This window comes from Engraulis encrasicolus, chromosome 18 (assembly GCF_034702125.1).
Source record: "Engraulis encrasicolus isolate BLACKSEA-1 chromosome 18, IST_EnEncr_1.0, whole genome shotgun sequence".
Classification (NCBI taxonomy): domain Eukaryota; kingdom Metazoa; phylum Chordata; class Actinopteri; order Clupeiformes; family Engraulidae; genus Engraulis; species Engraulis encrasicolus.
This window is the reverse complement of record NC_085874.1, coordinates 28,749,568-28,768,980: the sequence shown is the minus strand read 5'-3', so window position 1 is coordinate 28,768,980 and position 19,413 is coordinate 28,749,568. Positions and strand designations below refer to the sequence as shown.

The 19,413-nt window shown below is 38.2% G+C and overlaps 2 protein-coding genes across 2 annotated transcripts in view; one reads left to right on the top strand and one right to left on the bottom strand.

Moving 5' to 3' along the window:
• Positions 1 to 2,632: 2,632 nt before the first annotated feature.
• LOC134468196 (adhesion G-protein coupled receptor F1-like) lies at positions 2,633 to 10,104 on the top strand. The gene is made up of 8 exons (XM_063222135.1): positions 2,633 to 2,729; positions 5,178 to 5,353; positions 5,524 to 5,694; positions 6,701 to 8,197; positions 8,480 to 8,521; positions 8,676 to 8,741; positions 9,006 to 9,075; positions 9,297 to 10,104. Exons 1-8 carry the CDS (start codon positions 2,633 to 2,635, stop codon positions 9,371 to 9,373), a joined length of 2,196 nt encoding a protein of 731 aa, XP_063078205.1. The 3' UTR covers positions 9,374 to 10,104.
• A 14-nt stretch (positions 10,105 to 10,118) lies between these two features.
• Positions 10,119 to 19,413, bottom strand: part of LOC134469239 (lysophosphatidylserine lipase ABHD12-like) — a 25,639-nt gene continuing 16,344 nt past the window's right edge. The window contains exons 7-13 of the mRNA XM_063223386.1: positions 17,004 to 17,133; positions 13,416 to 13,453; positions 12,168 to 12,247; positions 11,610 to 11,692; positions 11,070 to 11,148; positions 10,696 to 10,820; positions 10,119 to 10,295 (exon numbers count right to left, since the gene is read on the bottom strand). Of these exons, the coding sequence (XP_063079456.1) occupies positions 10,268 to 10,295; positions 10,696 to 10,820; positions 11,070 to 11,148; positions 11,610 to 11,692; positions 12,168 to 12,247; positions 13,416 to 13,453; positions 17,004 to 17,133 (563 nt within the window). The 3' untranslated portion in view covers positions 10,119 to 10,267. The remainder of the gene's footprint in view (positions 10,296 to 10,695; positions 10,821 to 11,069; positions 11,149 to 11,609; positions 11,693 to 12,167; positions 12,248 to 13,415; positions 13,454 to 17,003; positions 17,134 to 19,413) is intronic.

Sequence of the window (19,413 nt, the reverse complement as noted above, 5' to 3'; positions counted from 1 at the left end):
CAATCCAGGATATCGACATCACTGATAATGGTAAAATGTCGAATCGGAGAACTGGTTCTCAGTCACATGTATCCCTTTTATTGAGTGTTATCTCTGAGTGCCTGTCTGCTGCAGTCACTTGATTTTCAGTAGAGAAATGCAGTGTTTCCATGTTTGCTTTATAAGCTTGTAAAAGCACAATGCAGAAAATGCACGTTATTACCCCTTGAATAGCATTTCAAAAGAAAGGTTATGTTCCCATGCACCATTTTACTGGTAACACTTTATTTTAGGGATACATCTATTAGCACTAATACATACAATATTAATGCCTTAGTAAGTAACTTGTAAGGCATGTACTAAGCAAAATCAGACAGTAGACCTAGATTTCTATTTATGAGTAAGCAGTAAGGGCCAGAATACAATGTGTATAAGCTCCTGGTACACTGTGTGAACAAACCCTGAACAGTGTGAAAACAGATGTGGAATAAGGGTCCCTATTCTAAAGTGATGCATTGCTCAGCCCAGATGGCTTAGGGCCCCCGCACTACCTGGGGCCCCCACTCTACCCGCTGGGAAGCAAAGTGTAAGAATATTTCTGAATCTGCATTAGTCTCATTAGATATGTAGATCTCACTTATTGTGCTCAATATTCAAGAGAGTAATTGGAAGCATTATATAGCAAGGATTGGACGTAAACTTCTCAATGACGGTGGGTGGTGAGATGTCATTTTTTCATACACCAATTAGTTTTAATTGTAAAAACCCTACAATAAATGGAGAATATAACGATGAGTAATAGTTTGGAAGCGAAACTAAGCTATTCCTTTGTGATAAATAAGTTAATGTTTGAGAAACTTAGCTCCAAGAAGTGCAGTGCATGATGGGTACGCCCTTAGTCAGAAATGCAATGCATGGCCAATGCAGCAATGATAATATTTCTGTTGTTACGTACATGGCAAATTGTTTGGATAGCATCTAAATTTCACGAGTGAGGGGAGGAGCTAAGAACGTAGGCTCAGAGCTGGGTAGGTTGTCTGTTGGCCTAGATTGCGTACCCATCATGCACTGCACTTCTTGAAGCTAATGTTCTCAAACATTAACTTAATTATCACAAAAGAATAGATTAGTTTTGCTTCAAAACTATTATTCTAATGTTCTGCATTTATTTTGGGGGTTTTTACAATTAAAACTCAGTGGTACATGAAAAAAATTACATCTCACCAACCCACCACCATTGACAAGTGTACGTTCAATCCTTGCTACATAAAGGCTCCTGTTACCATCCTTACATTGTAATGATAAAGAGAAAACTAGATGACTTATCTGAGTAGGTGTTACTCATTTACTGAGTAGGTGTTAATCATTTAATATACCCTTACACTTTGTAGTTCGGGGGGCTAGGTTGTAGGGGCACTAGGTAACGAGGGGGACTTTGGTAGTGCGGAGGCCCTGAGCCATCTGGGCTGACCAATGCATCACTTTAGAATAGGGACCCTTATTCCGCATCTGTTTTCACACTGTTCAGGGTTTGTTCACACAGTGTGTCGGGAGCTTATACACATTGTATTCTGGCACTTACTACTTACTAATAAATAGAAATATAGGCTTACTGGTCCTTACTAAGGTTATATTAGTAATAAATCCCTAATTGGGCGTGAACAAGACATTTGTGAATACATGCTTAACAACTGTCTTATTTTGCTTAGTACATGCCTTACAAGTTACTTACACAGGCATTAATATTGTATGTATTAGTGCTAATAGATGTATCCCTAAAATAAAGTGTTACCATTTTAATCTATGGCTATTGGAATTCATATGTTAATATATACATATTTGATTTACACCCCTACAGGACGTTATGAGTGCATATCATCGACAGGCACATTGAAACAGATCAAGTTTGACAACATTAATGCCATTAAGAGTTTCCCAGTCATTGAAACAGGTGGAGACAAAACTGTTGAATGTGGAAGAGAGGTGAACCTGCAGTGTTGCGAAAAGACACCAGACTATGACGTTGAGCTGACACGGGTAGAGGATGAGACAGAAACAACTCTAGGTATTCAGTGAAGTAAAAATATTTAACAAATTGTGCTAATATATTTTTCAATCATTTATTGTATTCAGTCATTCAGTAATGAACACTATTAATGCATTGTAGATCACTGTTGTAATAAAAACTTCAATGCAAGATTTTGGTGAAAAATTAACAATAATTAGAAATAAATCTTGTAACAGGTTATCAAAACAATACCTCCGCAAATGTGTGTTGTAATTAAACCTAAAAGCAGCGCAACAACATAGAGTAGCGTGATTTTTTTTTACTGCAACATTTTTTATTTTTTATTTTTTTTGGACAACAGATCATTTTGTATTTTCTAATTATTTACACTTTGGCAAAAGAAATGTTATTGGTACACTGCCATTTCACTGACATGGTTTCCCAAGAAATATTGGTCGAATATTGATCAAAATCACTACATTGACTTTTGCCAAAGTAAAGGAGCTGTAGTCAGACTTCATAAAGCTTACTGAATTTTCAAATATTCACTGTGTTCATGATATACACTACTCAGACTAATATCATCCTGAACTTTAGACCCTGACAACCCTAACGGTTGCCTGTATACATCCCCGAACGCCTGTAATGAGGAGAATCACACTGAAATGCCAAGTACAAGAACAAAGCGTGGCAGTGTTTCCTTACAGTTTTAAGTCCATAACATTGACCTTGAGAGAAGAAGGTAAGGTTTTTCCCTTTCCGATTTAATTTCCTGCATGTAAGTACTGGATCTGTGTTGGAATTACATAAAATGTATTGGTAGCACTTCCAAATAAGGGGCCTTAATTAACAGTATTGTACCTATAACCTAATACTTTAGTAAAGGTTAATAATTGTTACTTAACGCCACATTAGACACATCAATTGTTATTAAAGCATATGTTATATATTAGTAAGCAGTTATTTAGCTGTTATATAACTATTACCTTGTGTTACAAGTTAATAGCATATTATTATTTAACTAATAGATACAGTAAGTTAGGGCACAGTTAATAGTTAAGTAGCTATTAGTTCATACTTAACTAAGGACCAAAATTAACAGTTACTTTATACAAAAGTAAGGCGTAACTAATGGATAAATAATACATACATATTGGGGTTTGGGACCCTTATAATATAGTTGGTTGAGGATAGCTAATGGGTAATTAACAGATGGTGTTTGGGCTCTTTTGACCCCCCCCTCATAACTTAGGAACCGAATGGCGTATGACCACCAAACTTGGAGGGGGTGATCTTCAGCCAAAGATCTATGAATGACATCAGTTTGGTGTCATTATTGGATATTATGACATCATTATGACGTTATTTCCTGATTTTATTGCCCAAAATGTCACCTTAATGTATTTTCCATCTAACTTGTAATGCACATCAATTTTGGTTATTATGTCCTTCAGACCACTTCAAATGTTCACAAGTGTCTGATGCTAATGAAAATGTAAAAAAAAATATGAAAAGTGATGATGATGAGACTTAGATCAGTGATTTTTGGTCAGGCGTACCTGTCAGAAAACCGTTGCCATGGCAACAACAAAAATGATAAACCTAATCTTTTGGCATCACATTGTAGCCAACTTCATTTTAGGAAAAGTCAGAAAGTTTCGTAGTCATAGCTTTAGTCATTCAGGAGTTATACGACATCAAAGTTGGTGCGGGCACTTTCTTGGAGCTAATATTCTCAAACATTAACTTAATTATCACAAAGGAATGGTTTAGTTTCACTTCAAAACTACTCTTCATAATGTTCTGCATTTATTGTAGGGTCTTTACCATTAAAATACCATTATAATAAGTGGTATATGAAAAAAATACATCTCATCACCCCACCACCATCATTGAGAAGTGTACGTCCAATCCTTGCTATATAATGGCTCCTGTTGCCACTATTACAGTGATTTCAGCGAGTGAAAACTAGATGTCATAGTAGATAAATTGCTTAAGGTATGCTCAGCTAACTCTAATATACGGGTCCCAAACACCAATATCTATCTGCTAATTAACCATTAGGTATGCTCAGCCAACTCTATTATAAGGGTCCCAGACACCAATATCTCTCTGTTAGTTAACCATTAGTTATCCTCAGCCAACTCTATTATAAGGGTCCCAAACCACAATATTTATTTATCCATTAGTTATGCTTCTCTATTAAGTAAGTGTTAATTTTGGTCCTTAGTTAAGTATGACCTAATAGCTACTTAACTATTAACTGTGCCCTTACTTATCTATTAGTTAAATAATAATATGCTATTAACTTGTAACACAAGGTAATAGTTATAAAATAGTTAAGTAACGGCTTACTAATGTTTACACCAACATGATCTCCAAAAATTCCGTGCTCCTGGACACTGATGTTAAGGACACAAAATCCTTGTCCAGGAACACAGATTTTGCCAAAATTACGTGCTCCTGGACACGGAATTATTTTCCGTGATGGACACACAGAAGTGCTCTCTCTATTCTCCCACAGCTCTATGTTTCCACAGTTGTGTTTTCTCAGGATTTTTCTCATTTCAAATACCTTTTCTCAAAAAAAACATTTCTTACCGACAGGTTAGGGTTAGGGATTGTTTTGGTCTGGGCACAGCTAGTTTTCTTTCATTCATTATATGAATTTGATAGCCTAGCAACCAACTGGAAAAGGTATTTCTCAAAAATATGTCTTTAATGACAGGTTAAGGTTAGGGAATGTTTTGGTCAGGGCACAACTTAAATTGCTATAGCATTATTTTGTTTAGGATTAGCATTTGGTATGTATTTTCTAATGATAGAGTTAACACAGAGCTGTGGTAATAGCCTATAGAAAGCACTTCCGTGTGCCCATCACGGAAAACAATTCCGTGTCCAGGAGCACGGAAAACAATTCTGTGTCCAGGAGCACGGAATTTTGGCAAAATCCGTGCTCCTGGACACGGATTTCGTGTCCTTAACATCCGTGTCCAGGAGCACGGAATTTTTGGAGATCAGGCTGGTTTAACACATGCATTAATAACAATGAATATGTGTCTAATGTGGCGTTAAGTAATGATTATTAACCCTTACTAAAGTATTAGGTTATAGCTACTTTCCAGTTAATTATGGCCCCTTATTTGGAAGTGTTAACAATGTATTTGTATTTTATTTATATGTATTTCAGTGTTTGCATGTTATGATCAGGAATATGGATCTGGAAATTTAGGAGACATAGCTTTGGGTCCCTGTGCAGAGGATGAAGTTGGTAACGTGACATTCACATGTCAGGGAAACGAATGGGTTGAAACAGACAACAACTGTGTTTTGTTTCTGATCTTCAATCTGGAAGAGGAATCTCAGGTATTTTCTTTCTGATTTTGCATTGGGTCTGTCTACAAACAGATAACATACACAATGTTTTTCATTCTGCTGAAATAAGGGTGATATCACAATATTATGTGTGCATCTGGTTGTATACATTAACATATTAACTATATTATTGTGTTACAAACTCCCTCGTGTATCTCTAGGCTTTGTCTGCAGCTACGCTACCAGCATTCGTGGAATCCTTAACTAACATTACAGTGGGTAATGAAGCACGAATTACAAACTCAACTGGAAATGTTAAAAGCATTGTAAATATCCTGGGCAATGTTGGACAGGTTTCTCAAGATCTCACTGTCACCGTGGCTATCACAGAGGTATGTCCATTTCAGATATTTAAGTCACCAAGGTTAGGATAATTCTACAATCAATATGTACCACATTTGCTTTTCTTTGACATTGCTGCTTTTTGATTGTTCTTAATTCCTCTGACTGCATCAGCGCTCCTTAAACTACTTCATAATTATCATTTCCCAACCAGTGTTGGGCAGTAATGCATTAAAAAAGTAATTAATTACTGCAATGTATTACTTTTTGCTGTAATGCAGTAATGTAAGGCATTACAGGGCAAACATTTGTAATATTTACTTAGTTACAATGTTAAATAACTTAAGTAACAATGCATTACAATGACCTGGATTTTAGTGGTATTCAGTGTGGTGGTCAGAAAGAAGTTATTCCCAAACCTGGTAGTTTTTTGTCTGCATGCTGCCAAAAACACCTCCTGGATGGGAGGTGAAAAAGTCACGACTCATGAGCTTGATTTACACCATAATACAGTAAATTGCCAGATCCATATTTAGGCATACAGTTCTTTTGGCCAAAGTAACTAAAGTAATGCAACAGTACTGTATTGCCTTATATATTTTAAATATACTAATATTGTAAATCTGTAATCAGTAATGCATTACAGTTTTTACGTAACTTGCCCAACAAACTACTTTCCTCGTCCGCCCACCCTCTTACCTCCCGACCCACCTCCGTGTTAAACAACAAAACATTTTGAGGTCAGAGTCCACCGGAAAGGACTGGGGGAGGCTGGTGGAAAGTCGTAGTCTAATTGGTTGTTGGCCCAATTTGTTAATGTTGCTACAAACATTGTTACCAGACATCAGTGATTGGATGAAAATGCATCCAAACATTTTAAACTTCAGCAGGCTTGACATCAAGGCTAAATTATTTTTGTAGGTCACAAACCCCTGTGTGAATTTAGAACTAGAATGTGGTAAGACCAGGATAGTTTATGTGTTAATTGTGCCCAATTTCTTTTAAATATTTTTTTTATCCATGCCCTTTCCTGATTTTATTTCCCCTTTTTTCCAGAATTTCTTCAATTCCTCATCTATAATTGTGTCCAACGCTACCTCTCGTGTGTGGGGCAGTTTAAATGGGGACAACACAACAAGGAGAGTCAGTAGCTCGTTGCTGGAAGCCGCTGAAAATATGGTCAGATCCCTACAAAAAGACATATCTATTGAAACTGGAACAGCAGTTATCCAACTACGCCAAACTGTGAATCCCACATTTAATGAAACACTGCAGGCAGGCTCTTCTGCAACAATCTCCATCACAGAGGAAGGAAACTTCACTGTCACAACAGTTGCATTTTCTACTGGAAACATTTTCCTACCTGACAGGAATGGAAGTGAGAACAGTGAAAATAGTACATTGGACTCCAACTCCACAGACACCTTTTCTGACAATTTCAGATACGGCTACTCTGACAACTTCAGATACAGATACCCTGACATCTTCAGAAGCAACGTCACAAACAACTCAACAGACACAGACAACTCTACGGACACACCCAGCAACATCAATGCGGCTGTGATTTTAGTGCAAATAAATGTTGAAATCAGTAACATCTCATTAACCTTTGACCTCATAAATGAAACGGAAGAAGGGACTCCTCAGTGTGTCTTCTGGAACTTTGACCTACTTGATGGACTTGGTGCATGGGACACTTTTGGATGTGAACTCACTTCAAACTTGAATGGCACTGTTACCTGTGAATGCAACCACACAACATCATTTTCGATTCTCATGTCACCTTTCATTCCTCAAGCACTAAAAGATCTTCTTGATTTCATCACGTACATTGGTGTGGGTATATCCATTGCAAGCTTGATCATCTGTCTGGTAATTGAAGGGATCATATGGAGGAGCCAGACAGGAAATGATATTTCCTACATGCGACATGTCTCTGTTGTAAATGTTGCTGTGTCACTCCTGATCGCGGACATTTGGTTCATCATTGGGGCGGCTGTGTCCGGTGTTGAAGAAACTTCCATTGGAGCATGCAGAGCAGCCACCTTTTTCATCCATTTCTTTTACCTGGCCTTGTTCTTCTGGATGCTGGTGTCTGCTCTTCTGTTGTTTTATCACACTGTCATGGTTTTCTCCAACTTGACTAGAACAGTAACGATGGCTCTTGCATTCATCATCGGCTATGGTGCCCCACTACTAATCGCCGTGGTGACTATAGCTGCCACTGCAGGAAGCGGAGAGTACATTAGACAGAACAGAATCTGCTGGCTGAACTGGGACCAGTCCATGGCCCTTCTGGCTTTCGTCATTCCAGCATTGACCATCGTAGCCATAAACTTTCTGATAATGCTTGTGGTGCTGTACAAAATATTGAAAAGAGGTGTTGGGAACACACGTCAGGACACTGACAAACATGCCCTTGTGGTCATCGCGAGATGTGTGGCCATTCTAACGCCCCTCTTTGGCCTTACCTGGGGATTCGGCATCGGCATCATGGTTGCACCAGATGCAGTTGGACTACACATTGTTTTTGCAGCATTGAACTCATTACAGGTACATTTATTTTATGGTTTTTAAGATTTCTGATTGTGTTGACAATGAAATGCATATTTATCATTTTGTAAGATGCAGTTTCATGTGAAATATGTCACATCAAAAAAACTTTACAACATTATCCACAGACCTACCTGTTTCATATTAGTGTTTTTTGTCCCTTTTCCATTTAAGATTCAGAATGGGTCTTCATTGTACCAAATCTTACATTATTTTCAGTGGTTCATTTATGCAGTTGTAGGCTGCAACATACAGTAATTGCAAACAATGTTTATGTTTAAGGGCCTTTTCATTTTGGTGTTTGGAACCCTATTGGACAGCAAGGTAAGTGCTGAAAATGGTAATATGTAGTTTTAAAATAATGATTTTAATGCTATATACTTTTCCAAATAGTAATAGTATATTGTATTGTTTATTAATTTGGCTACAACAGAAAGGTTTTTTCAAAAACTCTCTAATTTTTCTTTTCTTCTAACAGACAAGGGAGGCATTAAGTAGAACACTGAAACTGAAACCCAGAAGTACTCAGTCTGGACCTACAAGAGTGAGCTTGCTTGTTTGTTTATTACTCATTTCTATCAGTTTACCATTCAGCATGGAACATGTAAACTGTAACCACTTAAGTTGGCCCAAACACTATAATAGTAATGAATGACTTGCTGAAACAAAAGCAAAAACGAAGCAAAATATATTATCGTATATTAACACCGTATTTTGTGGGATCACCATTTTCAGTCCGTGTCACAAGTTTTTCACATGTCCATTTGCCACTGCCGCATAACCAACCTGCTTCATCTTTACTCTTTAGAGTACAAGTGATGGACCAAGTTCTGGCTCATCAACTGTGTTGGATTTCTTCAGGGGAAGGAGGAGGAGAAGTATGCTTAACGCTTGACTTTCTTTCAGTTAAAATTAAAACGATGTCCACACAAAATACAACATTCCCATTTAGCATTGTTTGTGATTTCATTTAACATCTGTCAAACTATAACACTATTTTACATTGCTCAAATCTGAATTCTCATTTAGGCTCGCACCATCGAAGCGTTGATTATAAACTTTGGAATATTTTTTATCTTCCTGTCTTTCTTTCTTAAAGATGTGTACAATGTCTCAGCTGGTCCCATCAGCTCAAGATCTGGAACGTCAGGCACCTACAGTGGAGTGGACACCTAGTGAAGGACCTTAAATCACTGTCGTTATTTAACAGAGGCACCAAAGTTTTGACAGCACTGTGAAACACCAGTACTGTACATTAAATACTGTTTAGACCCTGGTGACATGTATATGGATATTTTTGTAAACATATAGGTTTGGGCCTATTGTTTTTCACGTAAGCAAAGTTTTGTGGAGATTTCGAACATGCTGTTTACACACGATCAGGTATTTTGATAAACATTTTTCTTCCCTCCATTTTCCAAAATATCTATGTTCACACCATTGACGAATCCACATAAGTATGCTGGCGAGAGATGTCATAAATACTTTAAGGTTGTGAGTGGCAGTGTTGACGTAAGAGGGAAAGTCTCTGTGTGTCAACGAAAGGCACAAACAAAGGAAAAGATCTTAATCTTTGAAAAAATATCCGGGTATGTGTAAAAAGCGTGTAAAATGTGTGTCACTATGGTGCGTGTCACTATGGCACTATGGTATGTTTTTAAAAAATACACATACCAGTACATGTAATCAAGGCCTTAAAGACTGTACAAAAGTCAGCATGCACGGATGTGTAAAATAGTGTATGATCAATACTTTGAGTAAATGAGTCGGTTCTGAATACCATATTTACACATAATGTATATTTTTAAATACTGTAACTAGATCAACCTTTTTACAATACTCTTAAACTAACAAAACCGGCAGTAACCCTGTTGTATATATGCCCTGCACCAGAGGAAATAAAAATGCCTGCTACAATGGATATATCTAGATATGTGTTTATTTAATTTTGTGTTGTACAATTATAAATAAATCCTCAACCATGTAGTCAATAATCTGGAAGTCAAAAACAAGCATTCAGTAAGATGGTACTCATCAATGATCAATGATGTTGCCATGGTGCACATCTTCTCACATGTTCAGTGACTGGACAAACTGCCTGAAACAGAAAAAAACAGGCAGATTGCAAATAAACAACTCTCTGGAGTTCAAGAGGATTACCACTGTAAAGCGTGTGTGTGTGTACGTGTGCATGTGTGTGGTAATAGGAAAAGAACACAGATATAAACAGAGAGAATCTTTGATATAAAAGTGCTGATGACACGAACATGAATCAATTTAATTCCTTAAATAAACTATACAACATGGCAAACATGTTTAATTTGTGTCATAAACACGGCCAAAAAAAAAAAACGTTACACCAATATCAAACTTTTTAAATGCAAACCGCAAGACCACTGGGTTCTTGGTCAACCGCCATGTTGTGACGTCAGCGCCAGTGTCATCAGCACTTTAAGATATAATAAAAATATAATAATAATACAATAGTATTTCCATACTTGATGATGACAGGCAGCTGAGGCTCCTTGTATAGGCCATTGTGCTTGTATCCATGGGAACCGTCGAAAGGAACCATTCTGACACTATCTTCAGAGTTTCGAGACTGTTGTGCAATCTCATACAGCTGTTTGGAGAGACAACAGATTCTATTATATGTCAACTATGATTGACCCCATCACTGCCCCCACAACTTTGCAAAACTTTATATACACGCTCACTAAAACACATGCACACACACACTTTCACATGACAGGTCAATTTATATTACTAGGAATTAAATATTCTGAATGTTCGAAAAACTTTCCACGAATAACTGACCGAGCATGCACGTACGCATGCACACACACACACACACACACATATTAAATGTCACCTTCTTGCCCATATGGAATGGTATGATGTGGTCATCTTCAGAGTGTAGGATGAGGACAGGGCTCCTCAGCTTCCTCATGCTACGAAAGAAAAGGCAGCATGACTAGTATGCACATATTCTTATCAGTGTGTAAAGATGTAGTATCCGTACAGTACGGCACTCCTGTTCTTATCAGTGTGTAAAGACGTAGTATACGTACAGTATGCACATATTCTTATCAGTGTGTAAAGATGTAGTATCCGTACATATTCTTATCAGTGTGTAAAGATGTAGTATCCGTACATATTCTTATCAGTGTGTAAAGATGTAGTATCCGTACATATTCTTATTAGTGTGTAAAGATGTAGTATCCGTACATATTCTTATCAGTGTGTAAAGATGTAGTATCCGTACATATTCTTATCAGTGTGTAAAGATGTAGTATCCGTACATATTCTTATCAGTGTGTAAAGATGTAGTATCCGTACATATTCTTATCAGTGTGTAAAGATGTAGTATCCGTACAGTACGGCACTCCTGTCCCACATGTCATGTACTCACTTTTCGTCATTGGGAAAGACTATCCCATTGTCTGATATCGTGTCCAAAAAGAAGTATTCAAAGTAGGGGTATTTCCGATAGATCTGTAAAGGAATATGAATGGTATTTGTCTGAAGTGGCACTATCCTGTTCAACCAGCAACTAATGTTCACATTCAACAAAAAATACTGGTATCAAACAAAGCTATGAGCACCAGAAAGGTTCAAGCATGAGTATTTCTCTCACAAATCACTAAGAAAAATTAAAATGATTTCTATTGTACTTTTAACTGAAATTACATATTCAACTACACAATACAAAATAATAAACAAAACAGTAATCCAGTAATTCATTGCATAATAGTACATTACTAATGTTCACATTCAACAAAAAATACTGGTATCAAACAAAGCTATGAGCACTAGAAAGGTTCAAGCATCAGGTTACTTAAGCATGAGTATTTTTCTCACAAATCATAAGAAAAATCAAAATGATTTCTATTGTACTTTTAACTGAAATTACATTGTATATCAGAGTCTGAATGTTTAGATGAAAAATGCTTTAATATCAAAGATCTACCCAGGCAAATGGATGGCTGGCTCCTGCTTGCCAAATGTTTGAGAACGCCCCTTCTAGAATGACCCCGTCAACAGTGACTCCTAGGGAAAAGTTTTCAAAAAAAGATTTTCAACAAATGTTAGTGTCTGACATGTACTGCACATGGGTTTCAGCAGTAGCACACGTCAGGGCAGTACAATAACAGCCAGTGTCACTATTGTATGATTTTTTTGTTTGTTTGCTTTTAGTGGACTGTCTAATACAGCAGCATATCAACCACAAATTACTAGGCCTAATTAATTTATTTGCATTAGACACCTGAACCCAAAAACACATCTTTCACCCACATGCCTGTTGTGTCGCACAGTGGGAGCATTCTGCTCGCATCCGACTGGGCTCGTATAGAGTGAGGACATAAAGAGAGTAAAACTATTCACACTGATGTCAGACAAGATCTGGTTTTGAAGCTAAGCAGAAAAAGTGAAGCAACTGACTGCATTGTTGACAAGGACAAATTGAAGAGGTACTCTCTTTAAGAAATCACAGTCTCATAATCTTATGTTCCTACAACCCAATGGCAAGTGAAGGGAGATACATTAAAAAAAGGCCGAAGAGTACAGTGCATATTTGCATAGTATATTCTGTTCACAACGCAAAGAATGGCGAACCACACAGAGACTCTGCTAACAAAGGTCTGAGTACGGTTTGCTTCAGAGGGGTCTATGGGCACAATTTGGAGTGTTCACATTCTGCGCAGAAAACACTGAGTCACAGGTTTGAGTGGCTGAAGGGGTCCAAGTTTGAAAATGCCCTAGCAGTACAAATCACGCACATTTTTTTCACAATGCACTGACTCCTTTCAGGGGATGACGTGAGACAGATTACTTTAGAAAAAAAGAGGTATCGCACACCAATAAAGTCTTTCTTGAGGTGCTGACTTGAAGTGACGTTTCGGCCGTCTGGCCTTCTTCAAACTTACCTAAGTTTGAAGAAGGCCAGACAGCCGAAACATCGCTTCACCAATAAAACATGGAGCAGAGTGTGCGGCATTCTTTTCATTTTCTTTAACGTGAGACAGATTACTACCAGACAGATTAACACTGGTCCAACCAGTTCCTCTGGAAATTCACCGAAATACCGCAGGTGGAGAAACAAGGAAATGTGGCGCTGAAATAACAGCCTGGTGAGACGTGACTGAAATTGTGAAATTGACGTGACTGAAATTGGCTAAAAATAACTACAGCAACCCAGACAAAAGGAGGCGTTTACCTTGCTCTTGTAACCGCACTGCTGTGTTAGTGGCTACCCTGTGGAATGGATTTACATTGATCGAGTTAGCCAGTGTTATAACATAACAAGTATACTTGATCACTTGATGGTGCACCATGCATGCATGCATACATAATGATACTACTTACGTTCAATAGTATGGATACATTCTAATACAGCATACTAATATCGTCACGACTACGTATACAATTTTGTGTCTATTCAGTGTCATTCAGCATTCCGATAACGATCAGAGGCGCCAACTGGGTTCAAAGTGTAACTTGCAGGTTAAACACCACTAAATCTCATTTTAAGAACCTCAATACATAAATATAGATGTGATATATGTCAAAATACCGAATTATTGCATAAACAACATTTTCAGAAAACTTTGTCAAAAATAACGGCGGCTTCTTTTAAACAAACATTTAGAATCCGACGTAGATAGAGGGAGTCGCTGCGTTCTACAGACATACTAAGCACCGCAGAGAATAGGCCAGATTATAATATTGTAACACCTTTCCAGACCTATAGGCTAAATTTCAACAAGTTAAATGGCCTTAAACAGTGGCAGTATCCACCAGATACCGTCTGAACCATTTTATTAGGCCTATTTAAAATAATAATATTTTTTTGTAGGTTTCCTCCATGTCAATGCGCTGCAGCAGCGCCATGAGGGTGTGCCAGACCGTTATTAGGCTATGTGGCACTTCATTAGGTTTCAAAATAACATTGTTAACCTAATAGAATATCTGATTGATATAAACTCTATTTGTGCATATAGCATATTTAATTTTATATTTTCGATGTGTTTCCCTCATTGCGGAGATTCTCGGTTGGATCCAGAGTCCTGAGTTGGGTAGGCTAGATAGCCAAAAGAATCCCCCTCCCCATCACAGAGCTATCGCGCACTACCACCACCACCGACTGTTTTTATTGCCCCAGTTTGCACAGTAAGATTGTCATTAGGCTATTAGGGTACGTCACATTACTTTTTTGGAGTTTATTAACGCTGCTGTGCTGGCCTATAGCCTAGAAACTTGACTGTGACTTTATGGCGCTTCGTTTTTGTCGAAAAAAAAACAAAAAACCGATATGCTTCCGAAACATAACCTGACGGTGGTTTTGAACTGCTGGAGAGAGTGAACCTCTTTCTCCAGGCCTACATAACTAACCTATATGCAGTAGGCCTACCCTACACTCACGAGAGATGAGCAGGATTTGAAACAGGTTTGATTCTTGCGGCGATTGCTGATAGCCAGCTGGTCCAGCGGTGGATTGCGTGTCGTAACCATAGCCTACACAAAACCAGGCGAGACTCGCTCTGGCAGACAACATTGCTCTGCGAGAAAGATCATCCCTGTCTTCCTGGCGATTCATCCCCTTTGTCATCGTCCCTCTTTTCCTGTTAGTAATTTGGACCTGGCATGTTTATCCCCGTAATTTGTAAAACCGGCAATCAAACGTGCGCGCAGCACTTTACAAAGACGCAGGTATCCCCTCTATCAAAGGAACGCTTTCTCCGCGTGTGGTGTGCTAGATTTTCCGTATCCTCATGGATTGACAAGACATGTTGGGAGACTTCAATTCAATTCACTCCCGATTTTGTAGAGATATTATGCTATTGCTATTCATCAAAATGTCAGGACCACATCAACGTTAGTTTGGCAAATGTAGCCTAACGTTGGCATGCTGATGCAACGAATATCTTTTCTTATTAGTCTTATTTTTAGTAGTGCACTTTGGCAAACATTTGTTTACAGACTTGCACGTTTTGTCTCAATTTGGAACAGCGCAAATCAGTGTCTGGATCTCAGCGATTCAGAAATGGTGCACACACTTCACGATTCCTTCTGGCTTGCTCACTCGGCTCATGGTTGTTGCGATCCTGACACTCTCAAACCCATGTTAGAGGCTGCGTGGTGAGATGGGAAGTGTAGCCTAGTGCACACGGGGTCTGCGCTCTCACTCCTGAGGAGGCAGCTGGTAGGCTGTTACAATATACTTTTTATTTTAGTAATTTGGACCTGGCGTATTTATCACCGCCTACTTTTTTCGTTGGTATAACTATGGACAACACAAATAACTGTATTCCCTCATGACATTGTAACGTGCTTCACAGAATGCCGCGATTTCAGCACCATGGACAGAGGGCGCAAGTCATTGTGGCGGGGGACATGAAGGTCTCGTTACTCCACGGGCATCGTTTTCGGGAAAGATATTAAAATAGTCGCTATTTCTAGTAACGGTCTACTATGAGACTGTTTTAGATAGGCATATAAAATGCCACTCTCGTGTGAAAGCATTGGAAAGATATAGGCTACTACAACCAAAACTGTTGGTAAGCCTACATCAACAAGCGAGAGCTGAACCAGAACCTTAGCTGGACTCCCTCTATCTACGTCATAGAGGCTCTGCCAGCGAGAAGCCCAACATTTCAGAAGTGGCTTTCAAATGATACATTTTCATGAAAATATTGCAGTTTGGCATTGTTACAGACTGTGAATTTCACATATATGTTTCAAAACACCTCTTCTGACAACATCCTGTATAGATTTAGTTATAAATTTAACCTAAACATTACCCTTTAAGACAGTGAAAACCTTGCAGCATATCTGATTCAACCAGCTCCGAATCAGCTAATCAAAATGAGTAGTCAAGACAGGAAGATAAACAAATCAGTCTAGCTGATAAGCTACTCGGTCTAGTCACCACAGGGGTCAGAAAAATGTCAGAAAAAATTTCAGAAAAAGGACTGAGAGTCAGGGGAATAACTACAGAGCACCGGCCATAGCCTCTTAATGCAAATGGGACTTTCATTCAATGTCGTCATAACATTGTTATGTCATTACTACGGTTCATTAGTAACATATTAAAGGTGCATCGTGTAATATTTTTAGTTGTTTATTTCCAGAATTCATGCTGCCCATTCACAAATGTTACCTTTTTCATGAATAGTTATCGGTGCCACCACCACCAAATTCTAAGTATTCATTTTGACTGGGAAAATTGCGCTTTTCATACATGAAAAGGAGGATCTTCTCCATTGTCCATCATTTTGAATTTCCAGAAATAGACATTTTTACCTGCAAAACGTATTGTTCTTTGGTCATATTAATAACTACTGATTTATTAGTCAGCTAATATTCATGAAAAGCGCAAATTTGGCAATAGTATATTTCCAATACCCACTCTGGCCACAATTTTACACAGTGCACCTTTAAGACCCAGGTGCTGTTTCCACGTAGCAGGATATTTTTTTAGCAGGGTATTTTTTTCTTCTCTTTAGGTGTAAACGCAACATGGGGATAAAAATAAATCCTCCATTGTAACAAATGCGTTTCAGCCCCCTGAATAGGATATTTTTAAAGCCTGCTTTTTTATATCTGGATCTGCTACGTGGAAACGAAAGGCCAAAATTAATGTAACCAGGAGAAAAAAATATCCACATATAAAAATATCCTGCTATGTGGAAACAGCTCCTCAGTCCTTACAATGTTGGTGATATTAATAACAATGGTTCTGTGCTAAGGGGTTAATGACTTTTTTGCACAATGTCCTATTTACAGTAATGTAAATTTCACCTACCCTGTTCCTAGCGAGTGTCCCCACATGATGACAAGGCTGCTTCCACTGTGTGCTTTTACCCACTGGTACAGGTAGAGGGCGTCAGTGGTCAGGCCTGCCTCAGTGGGTTCACCGGAGGAATCTCCAAACCCTGTGCAGAGGTCAGCGCTGTTACTCTTTGTTCACATGGGCCCTGGCCGCCAATAGTTGACATAATGCAGGTTTTCTTTTTGTGTGTTACATTCATATGCGACCAGATTGAGTGATGGATATGCCGTCACAGTCAAAAGTTGAACATTCTGAATTTTGACTGTAACAACAGAACCGAGGCAATTTATATTTATCATTCACTCATGCAAAGTCAGGCGGATCAGGCAATGGGTTTGTAAACACAGTACATTTTGTTCACATCCAGAGTAAGATCTTAATTTGAAAAATCAATATGTTTCTGTGCGCCATGATTGGCTGGATATCTCTGATAGTCCTATCACTATTAGCTGTCATCTAAGTACCACAAAGAGGCAAAGAAGTAACTCTACAATAAAATACAATGCATAAAACGTTGAGGTAGGTATGGGTGTTAAGTACACACAACCATGCATTTTTCATAACAAGGACACTGTCCCTTTTACCTGCCTTTTCCCCTCTTTAAAGGTAATGCAGAACATATAGAAGCAACTTAAAAAACATAGGCACATACTTTTTTATTACTGTGCATGAGTGGCATCATGCTGATATAAAGACGTGATTTTGTATTAACATGATGTTGAGTAGAGTTTAACAAACCTCTATAGTCCAGAGACAACACATGGAACCCTGCGGCACTCAAAACCTGTAATAAGGCAATAGCAATAGAACCTTAATTAAGTAATAATGCAATAACAACAGACCCAACAACAGCAAAGTCTTATTTATACACTACAATGGCCAAGATGACTCCAATGTGTTGCCGTTAGTTAAAGTGATACTGTCCCATTTTTGGAAAAAAGCTTATTTTACACGTCCCCTTGAGTTAAATAATAGGGTTTTACCGTTCTCCTGTACTTTGTTGGAAAATAGGCTAGATTCTGAGGTCCTGAAATATAATGCATTGTCCTACAGCAAGTTGTTCAGGTATTCATTTGTGTTTGCAGGAAATTCTACAATATTTGGTTATGATTAAAAACATTAAAATAAATGTGTCTTGTTGATGGGCACTCAAACCACTGAGTAGGCCCAATGACCCCATGTGACGATCATGAGATGAAGATGTTGAGTAATTGCCCATTCCTTTTAGGAGAGCCTACAGAACTCATCAAACATTGTTGTGAGACAAGCTGAAAGCTGTCATGTGATGTTTGATTAACTGATTGCTTATTTTCTGAATAAGTCTGAAGTCCATACCAAACTCCTTGAAGTATCATTATTTCTAGGACACAGGATACAGTGATGTCACTCAGAAGCGAAACTATTTGACTTAATCCTTTTTAGGAGGCCAGGAGTAGGTGACAATGGGCAAACGACTAACATTGGATTTCAATCTTTTCAGAGCCAATGACCCTCAAATATGTCAAAAGAATGTGCTGTTGTATGTGTATTGCTTGATTAAATTTACAGAACTCAGGAAGTCCACAGATGAGGTCATGAAGACCTAGAGTGATGAAATCAAGGCCCACCGGAAATGAAGACAGCAGCTTACAATCGACACAGATTAGGCATATTCTGGGTTAACTAACAAATCACGTAATTGCTTACACATAAACCACACACATACACACACAAACCATAAATACCAACAGATATGGGATATTCAGTAGGTCCTAATTTTTGTTATCGGTCAGGGCGCGAGAGAAGGTTAGGATCTCCGGAACGTTCCGTAATGCTTTCGTTGTAACTGTCATTTTTATGTAGTAGACTCTGCAGTTCTGGAAAGCTGTAGTGTTTACTGTGTATGGGCCATTGCTGGTATTCTGGATATTACCAGTGGTGGTCATTTTGTTATTTGGTAATTTTAGAAAATAAATAGATTAATTTGGCTTTTGGAGTTTTTGATTCCTTTGACTCGGATTTTGAACATGCAAGAAGTAGAGACCAAGACGGTAAACTTCAACAACATGGTGACCGTCCTCTGTGATTCGAGCAAAAGGAATTAAAATATATTTTTTCTTTTGAAGAACATTTTTACTTTTCACAATAGGATTTACATTTTTTCTTTCCTGGAGGATATCGCAGTCGGGTGACAACAACGAAATCGTGGCCACACAACCAGGTAAGCAGAAACCAGTTAAATCAAATTCTGCGATTGGCTATTCCAAATTGTGTGTTGCTACTCTGTTGCATATGCCTCCTTGTATTTGACGGCGACAGCGAAAGCATCATTAGGCCTATTTGTTTGTTTGGTATTGTCTTTGACTGTATTACATGTTGTGGTTTGCACATAGTCTAAGTTGGG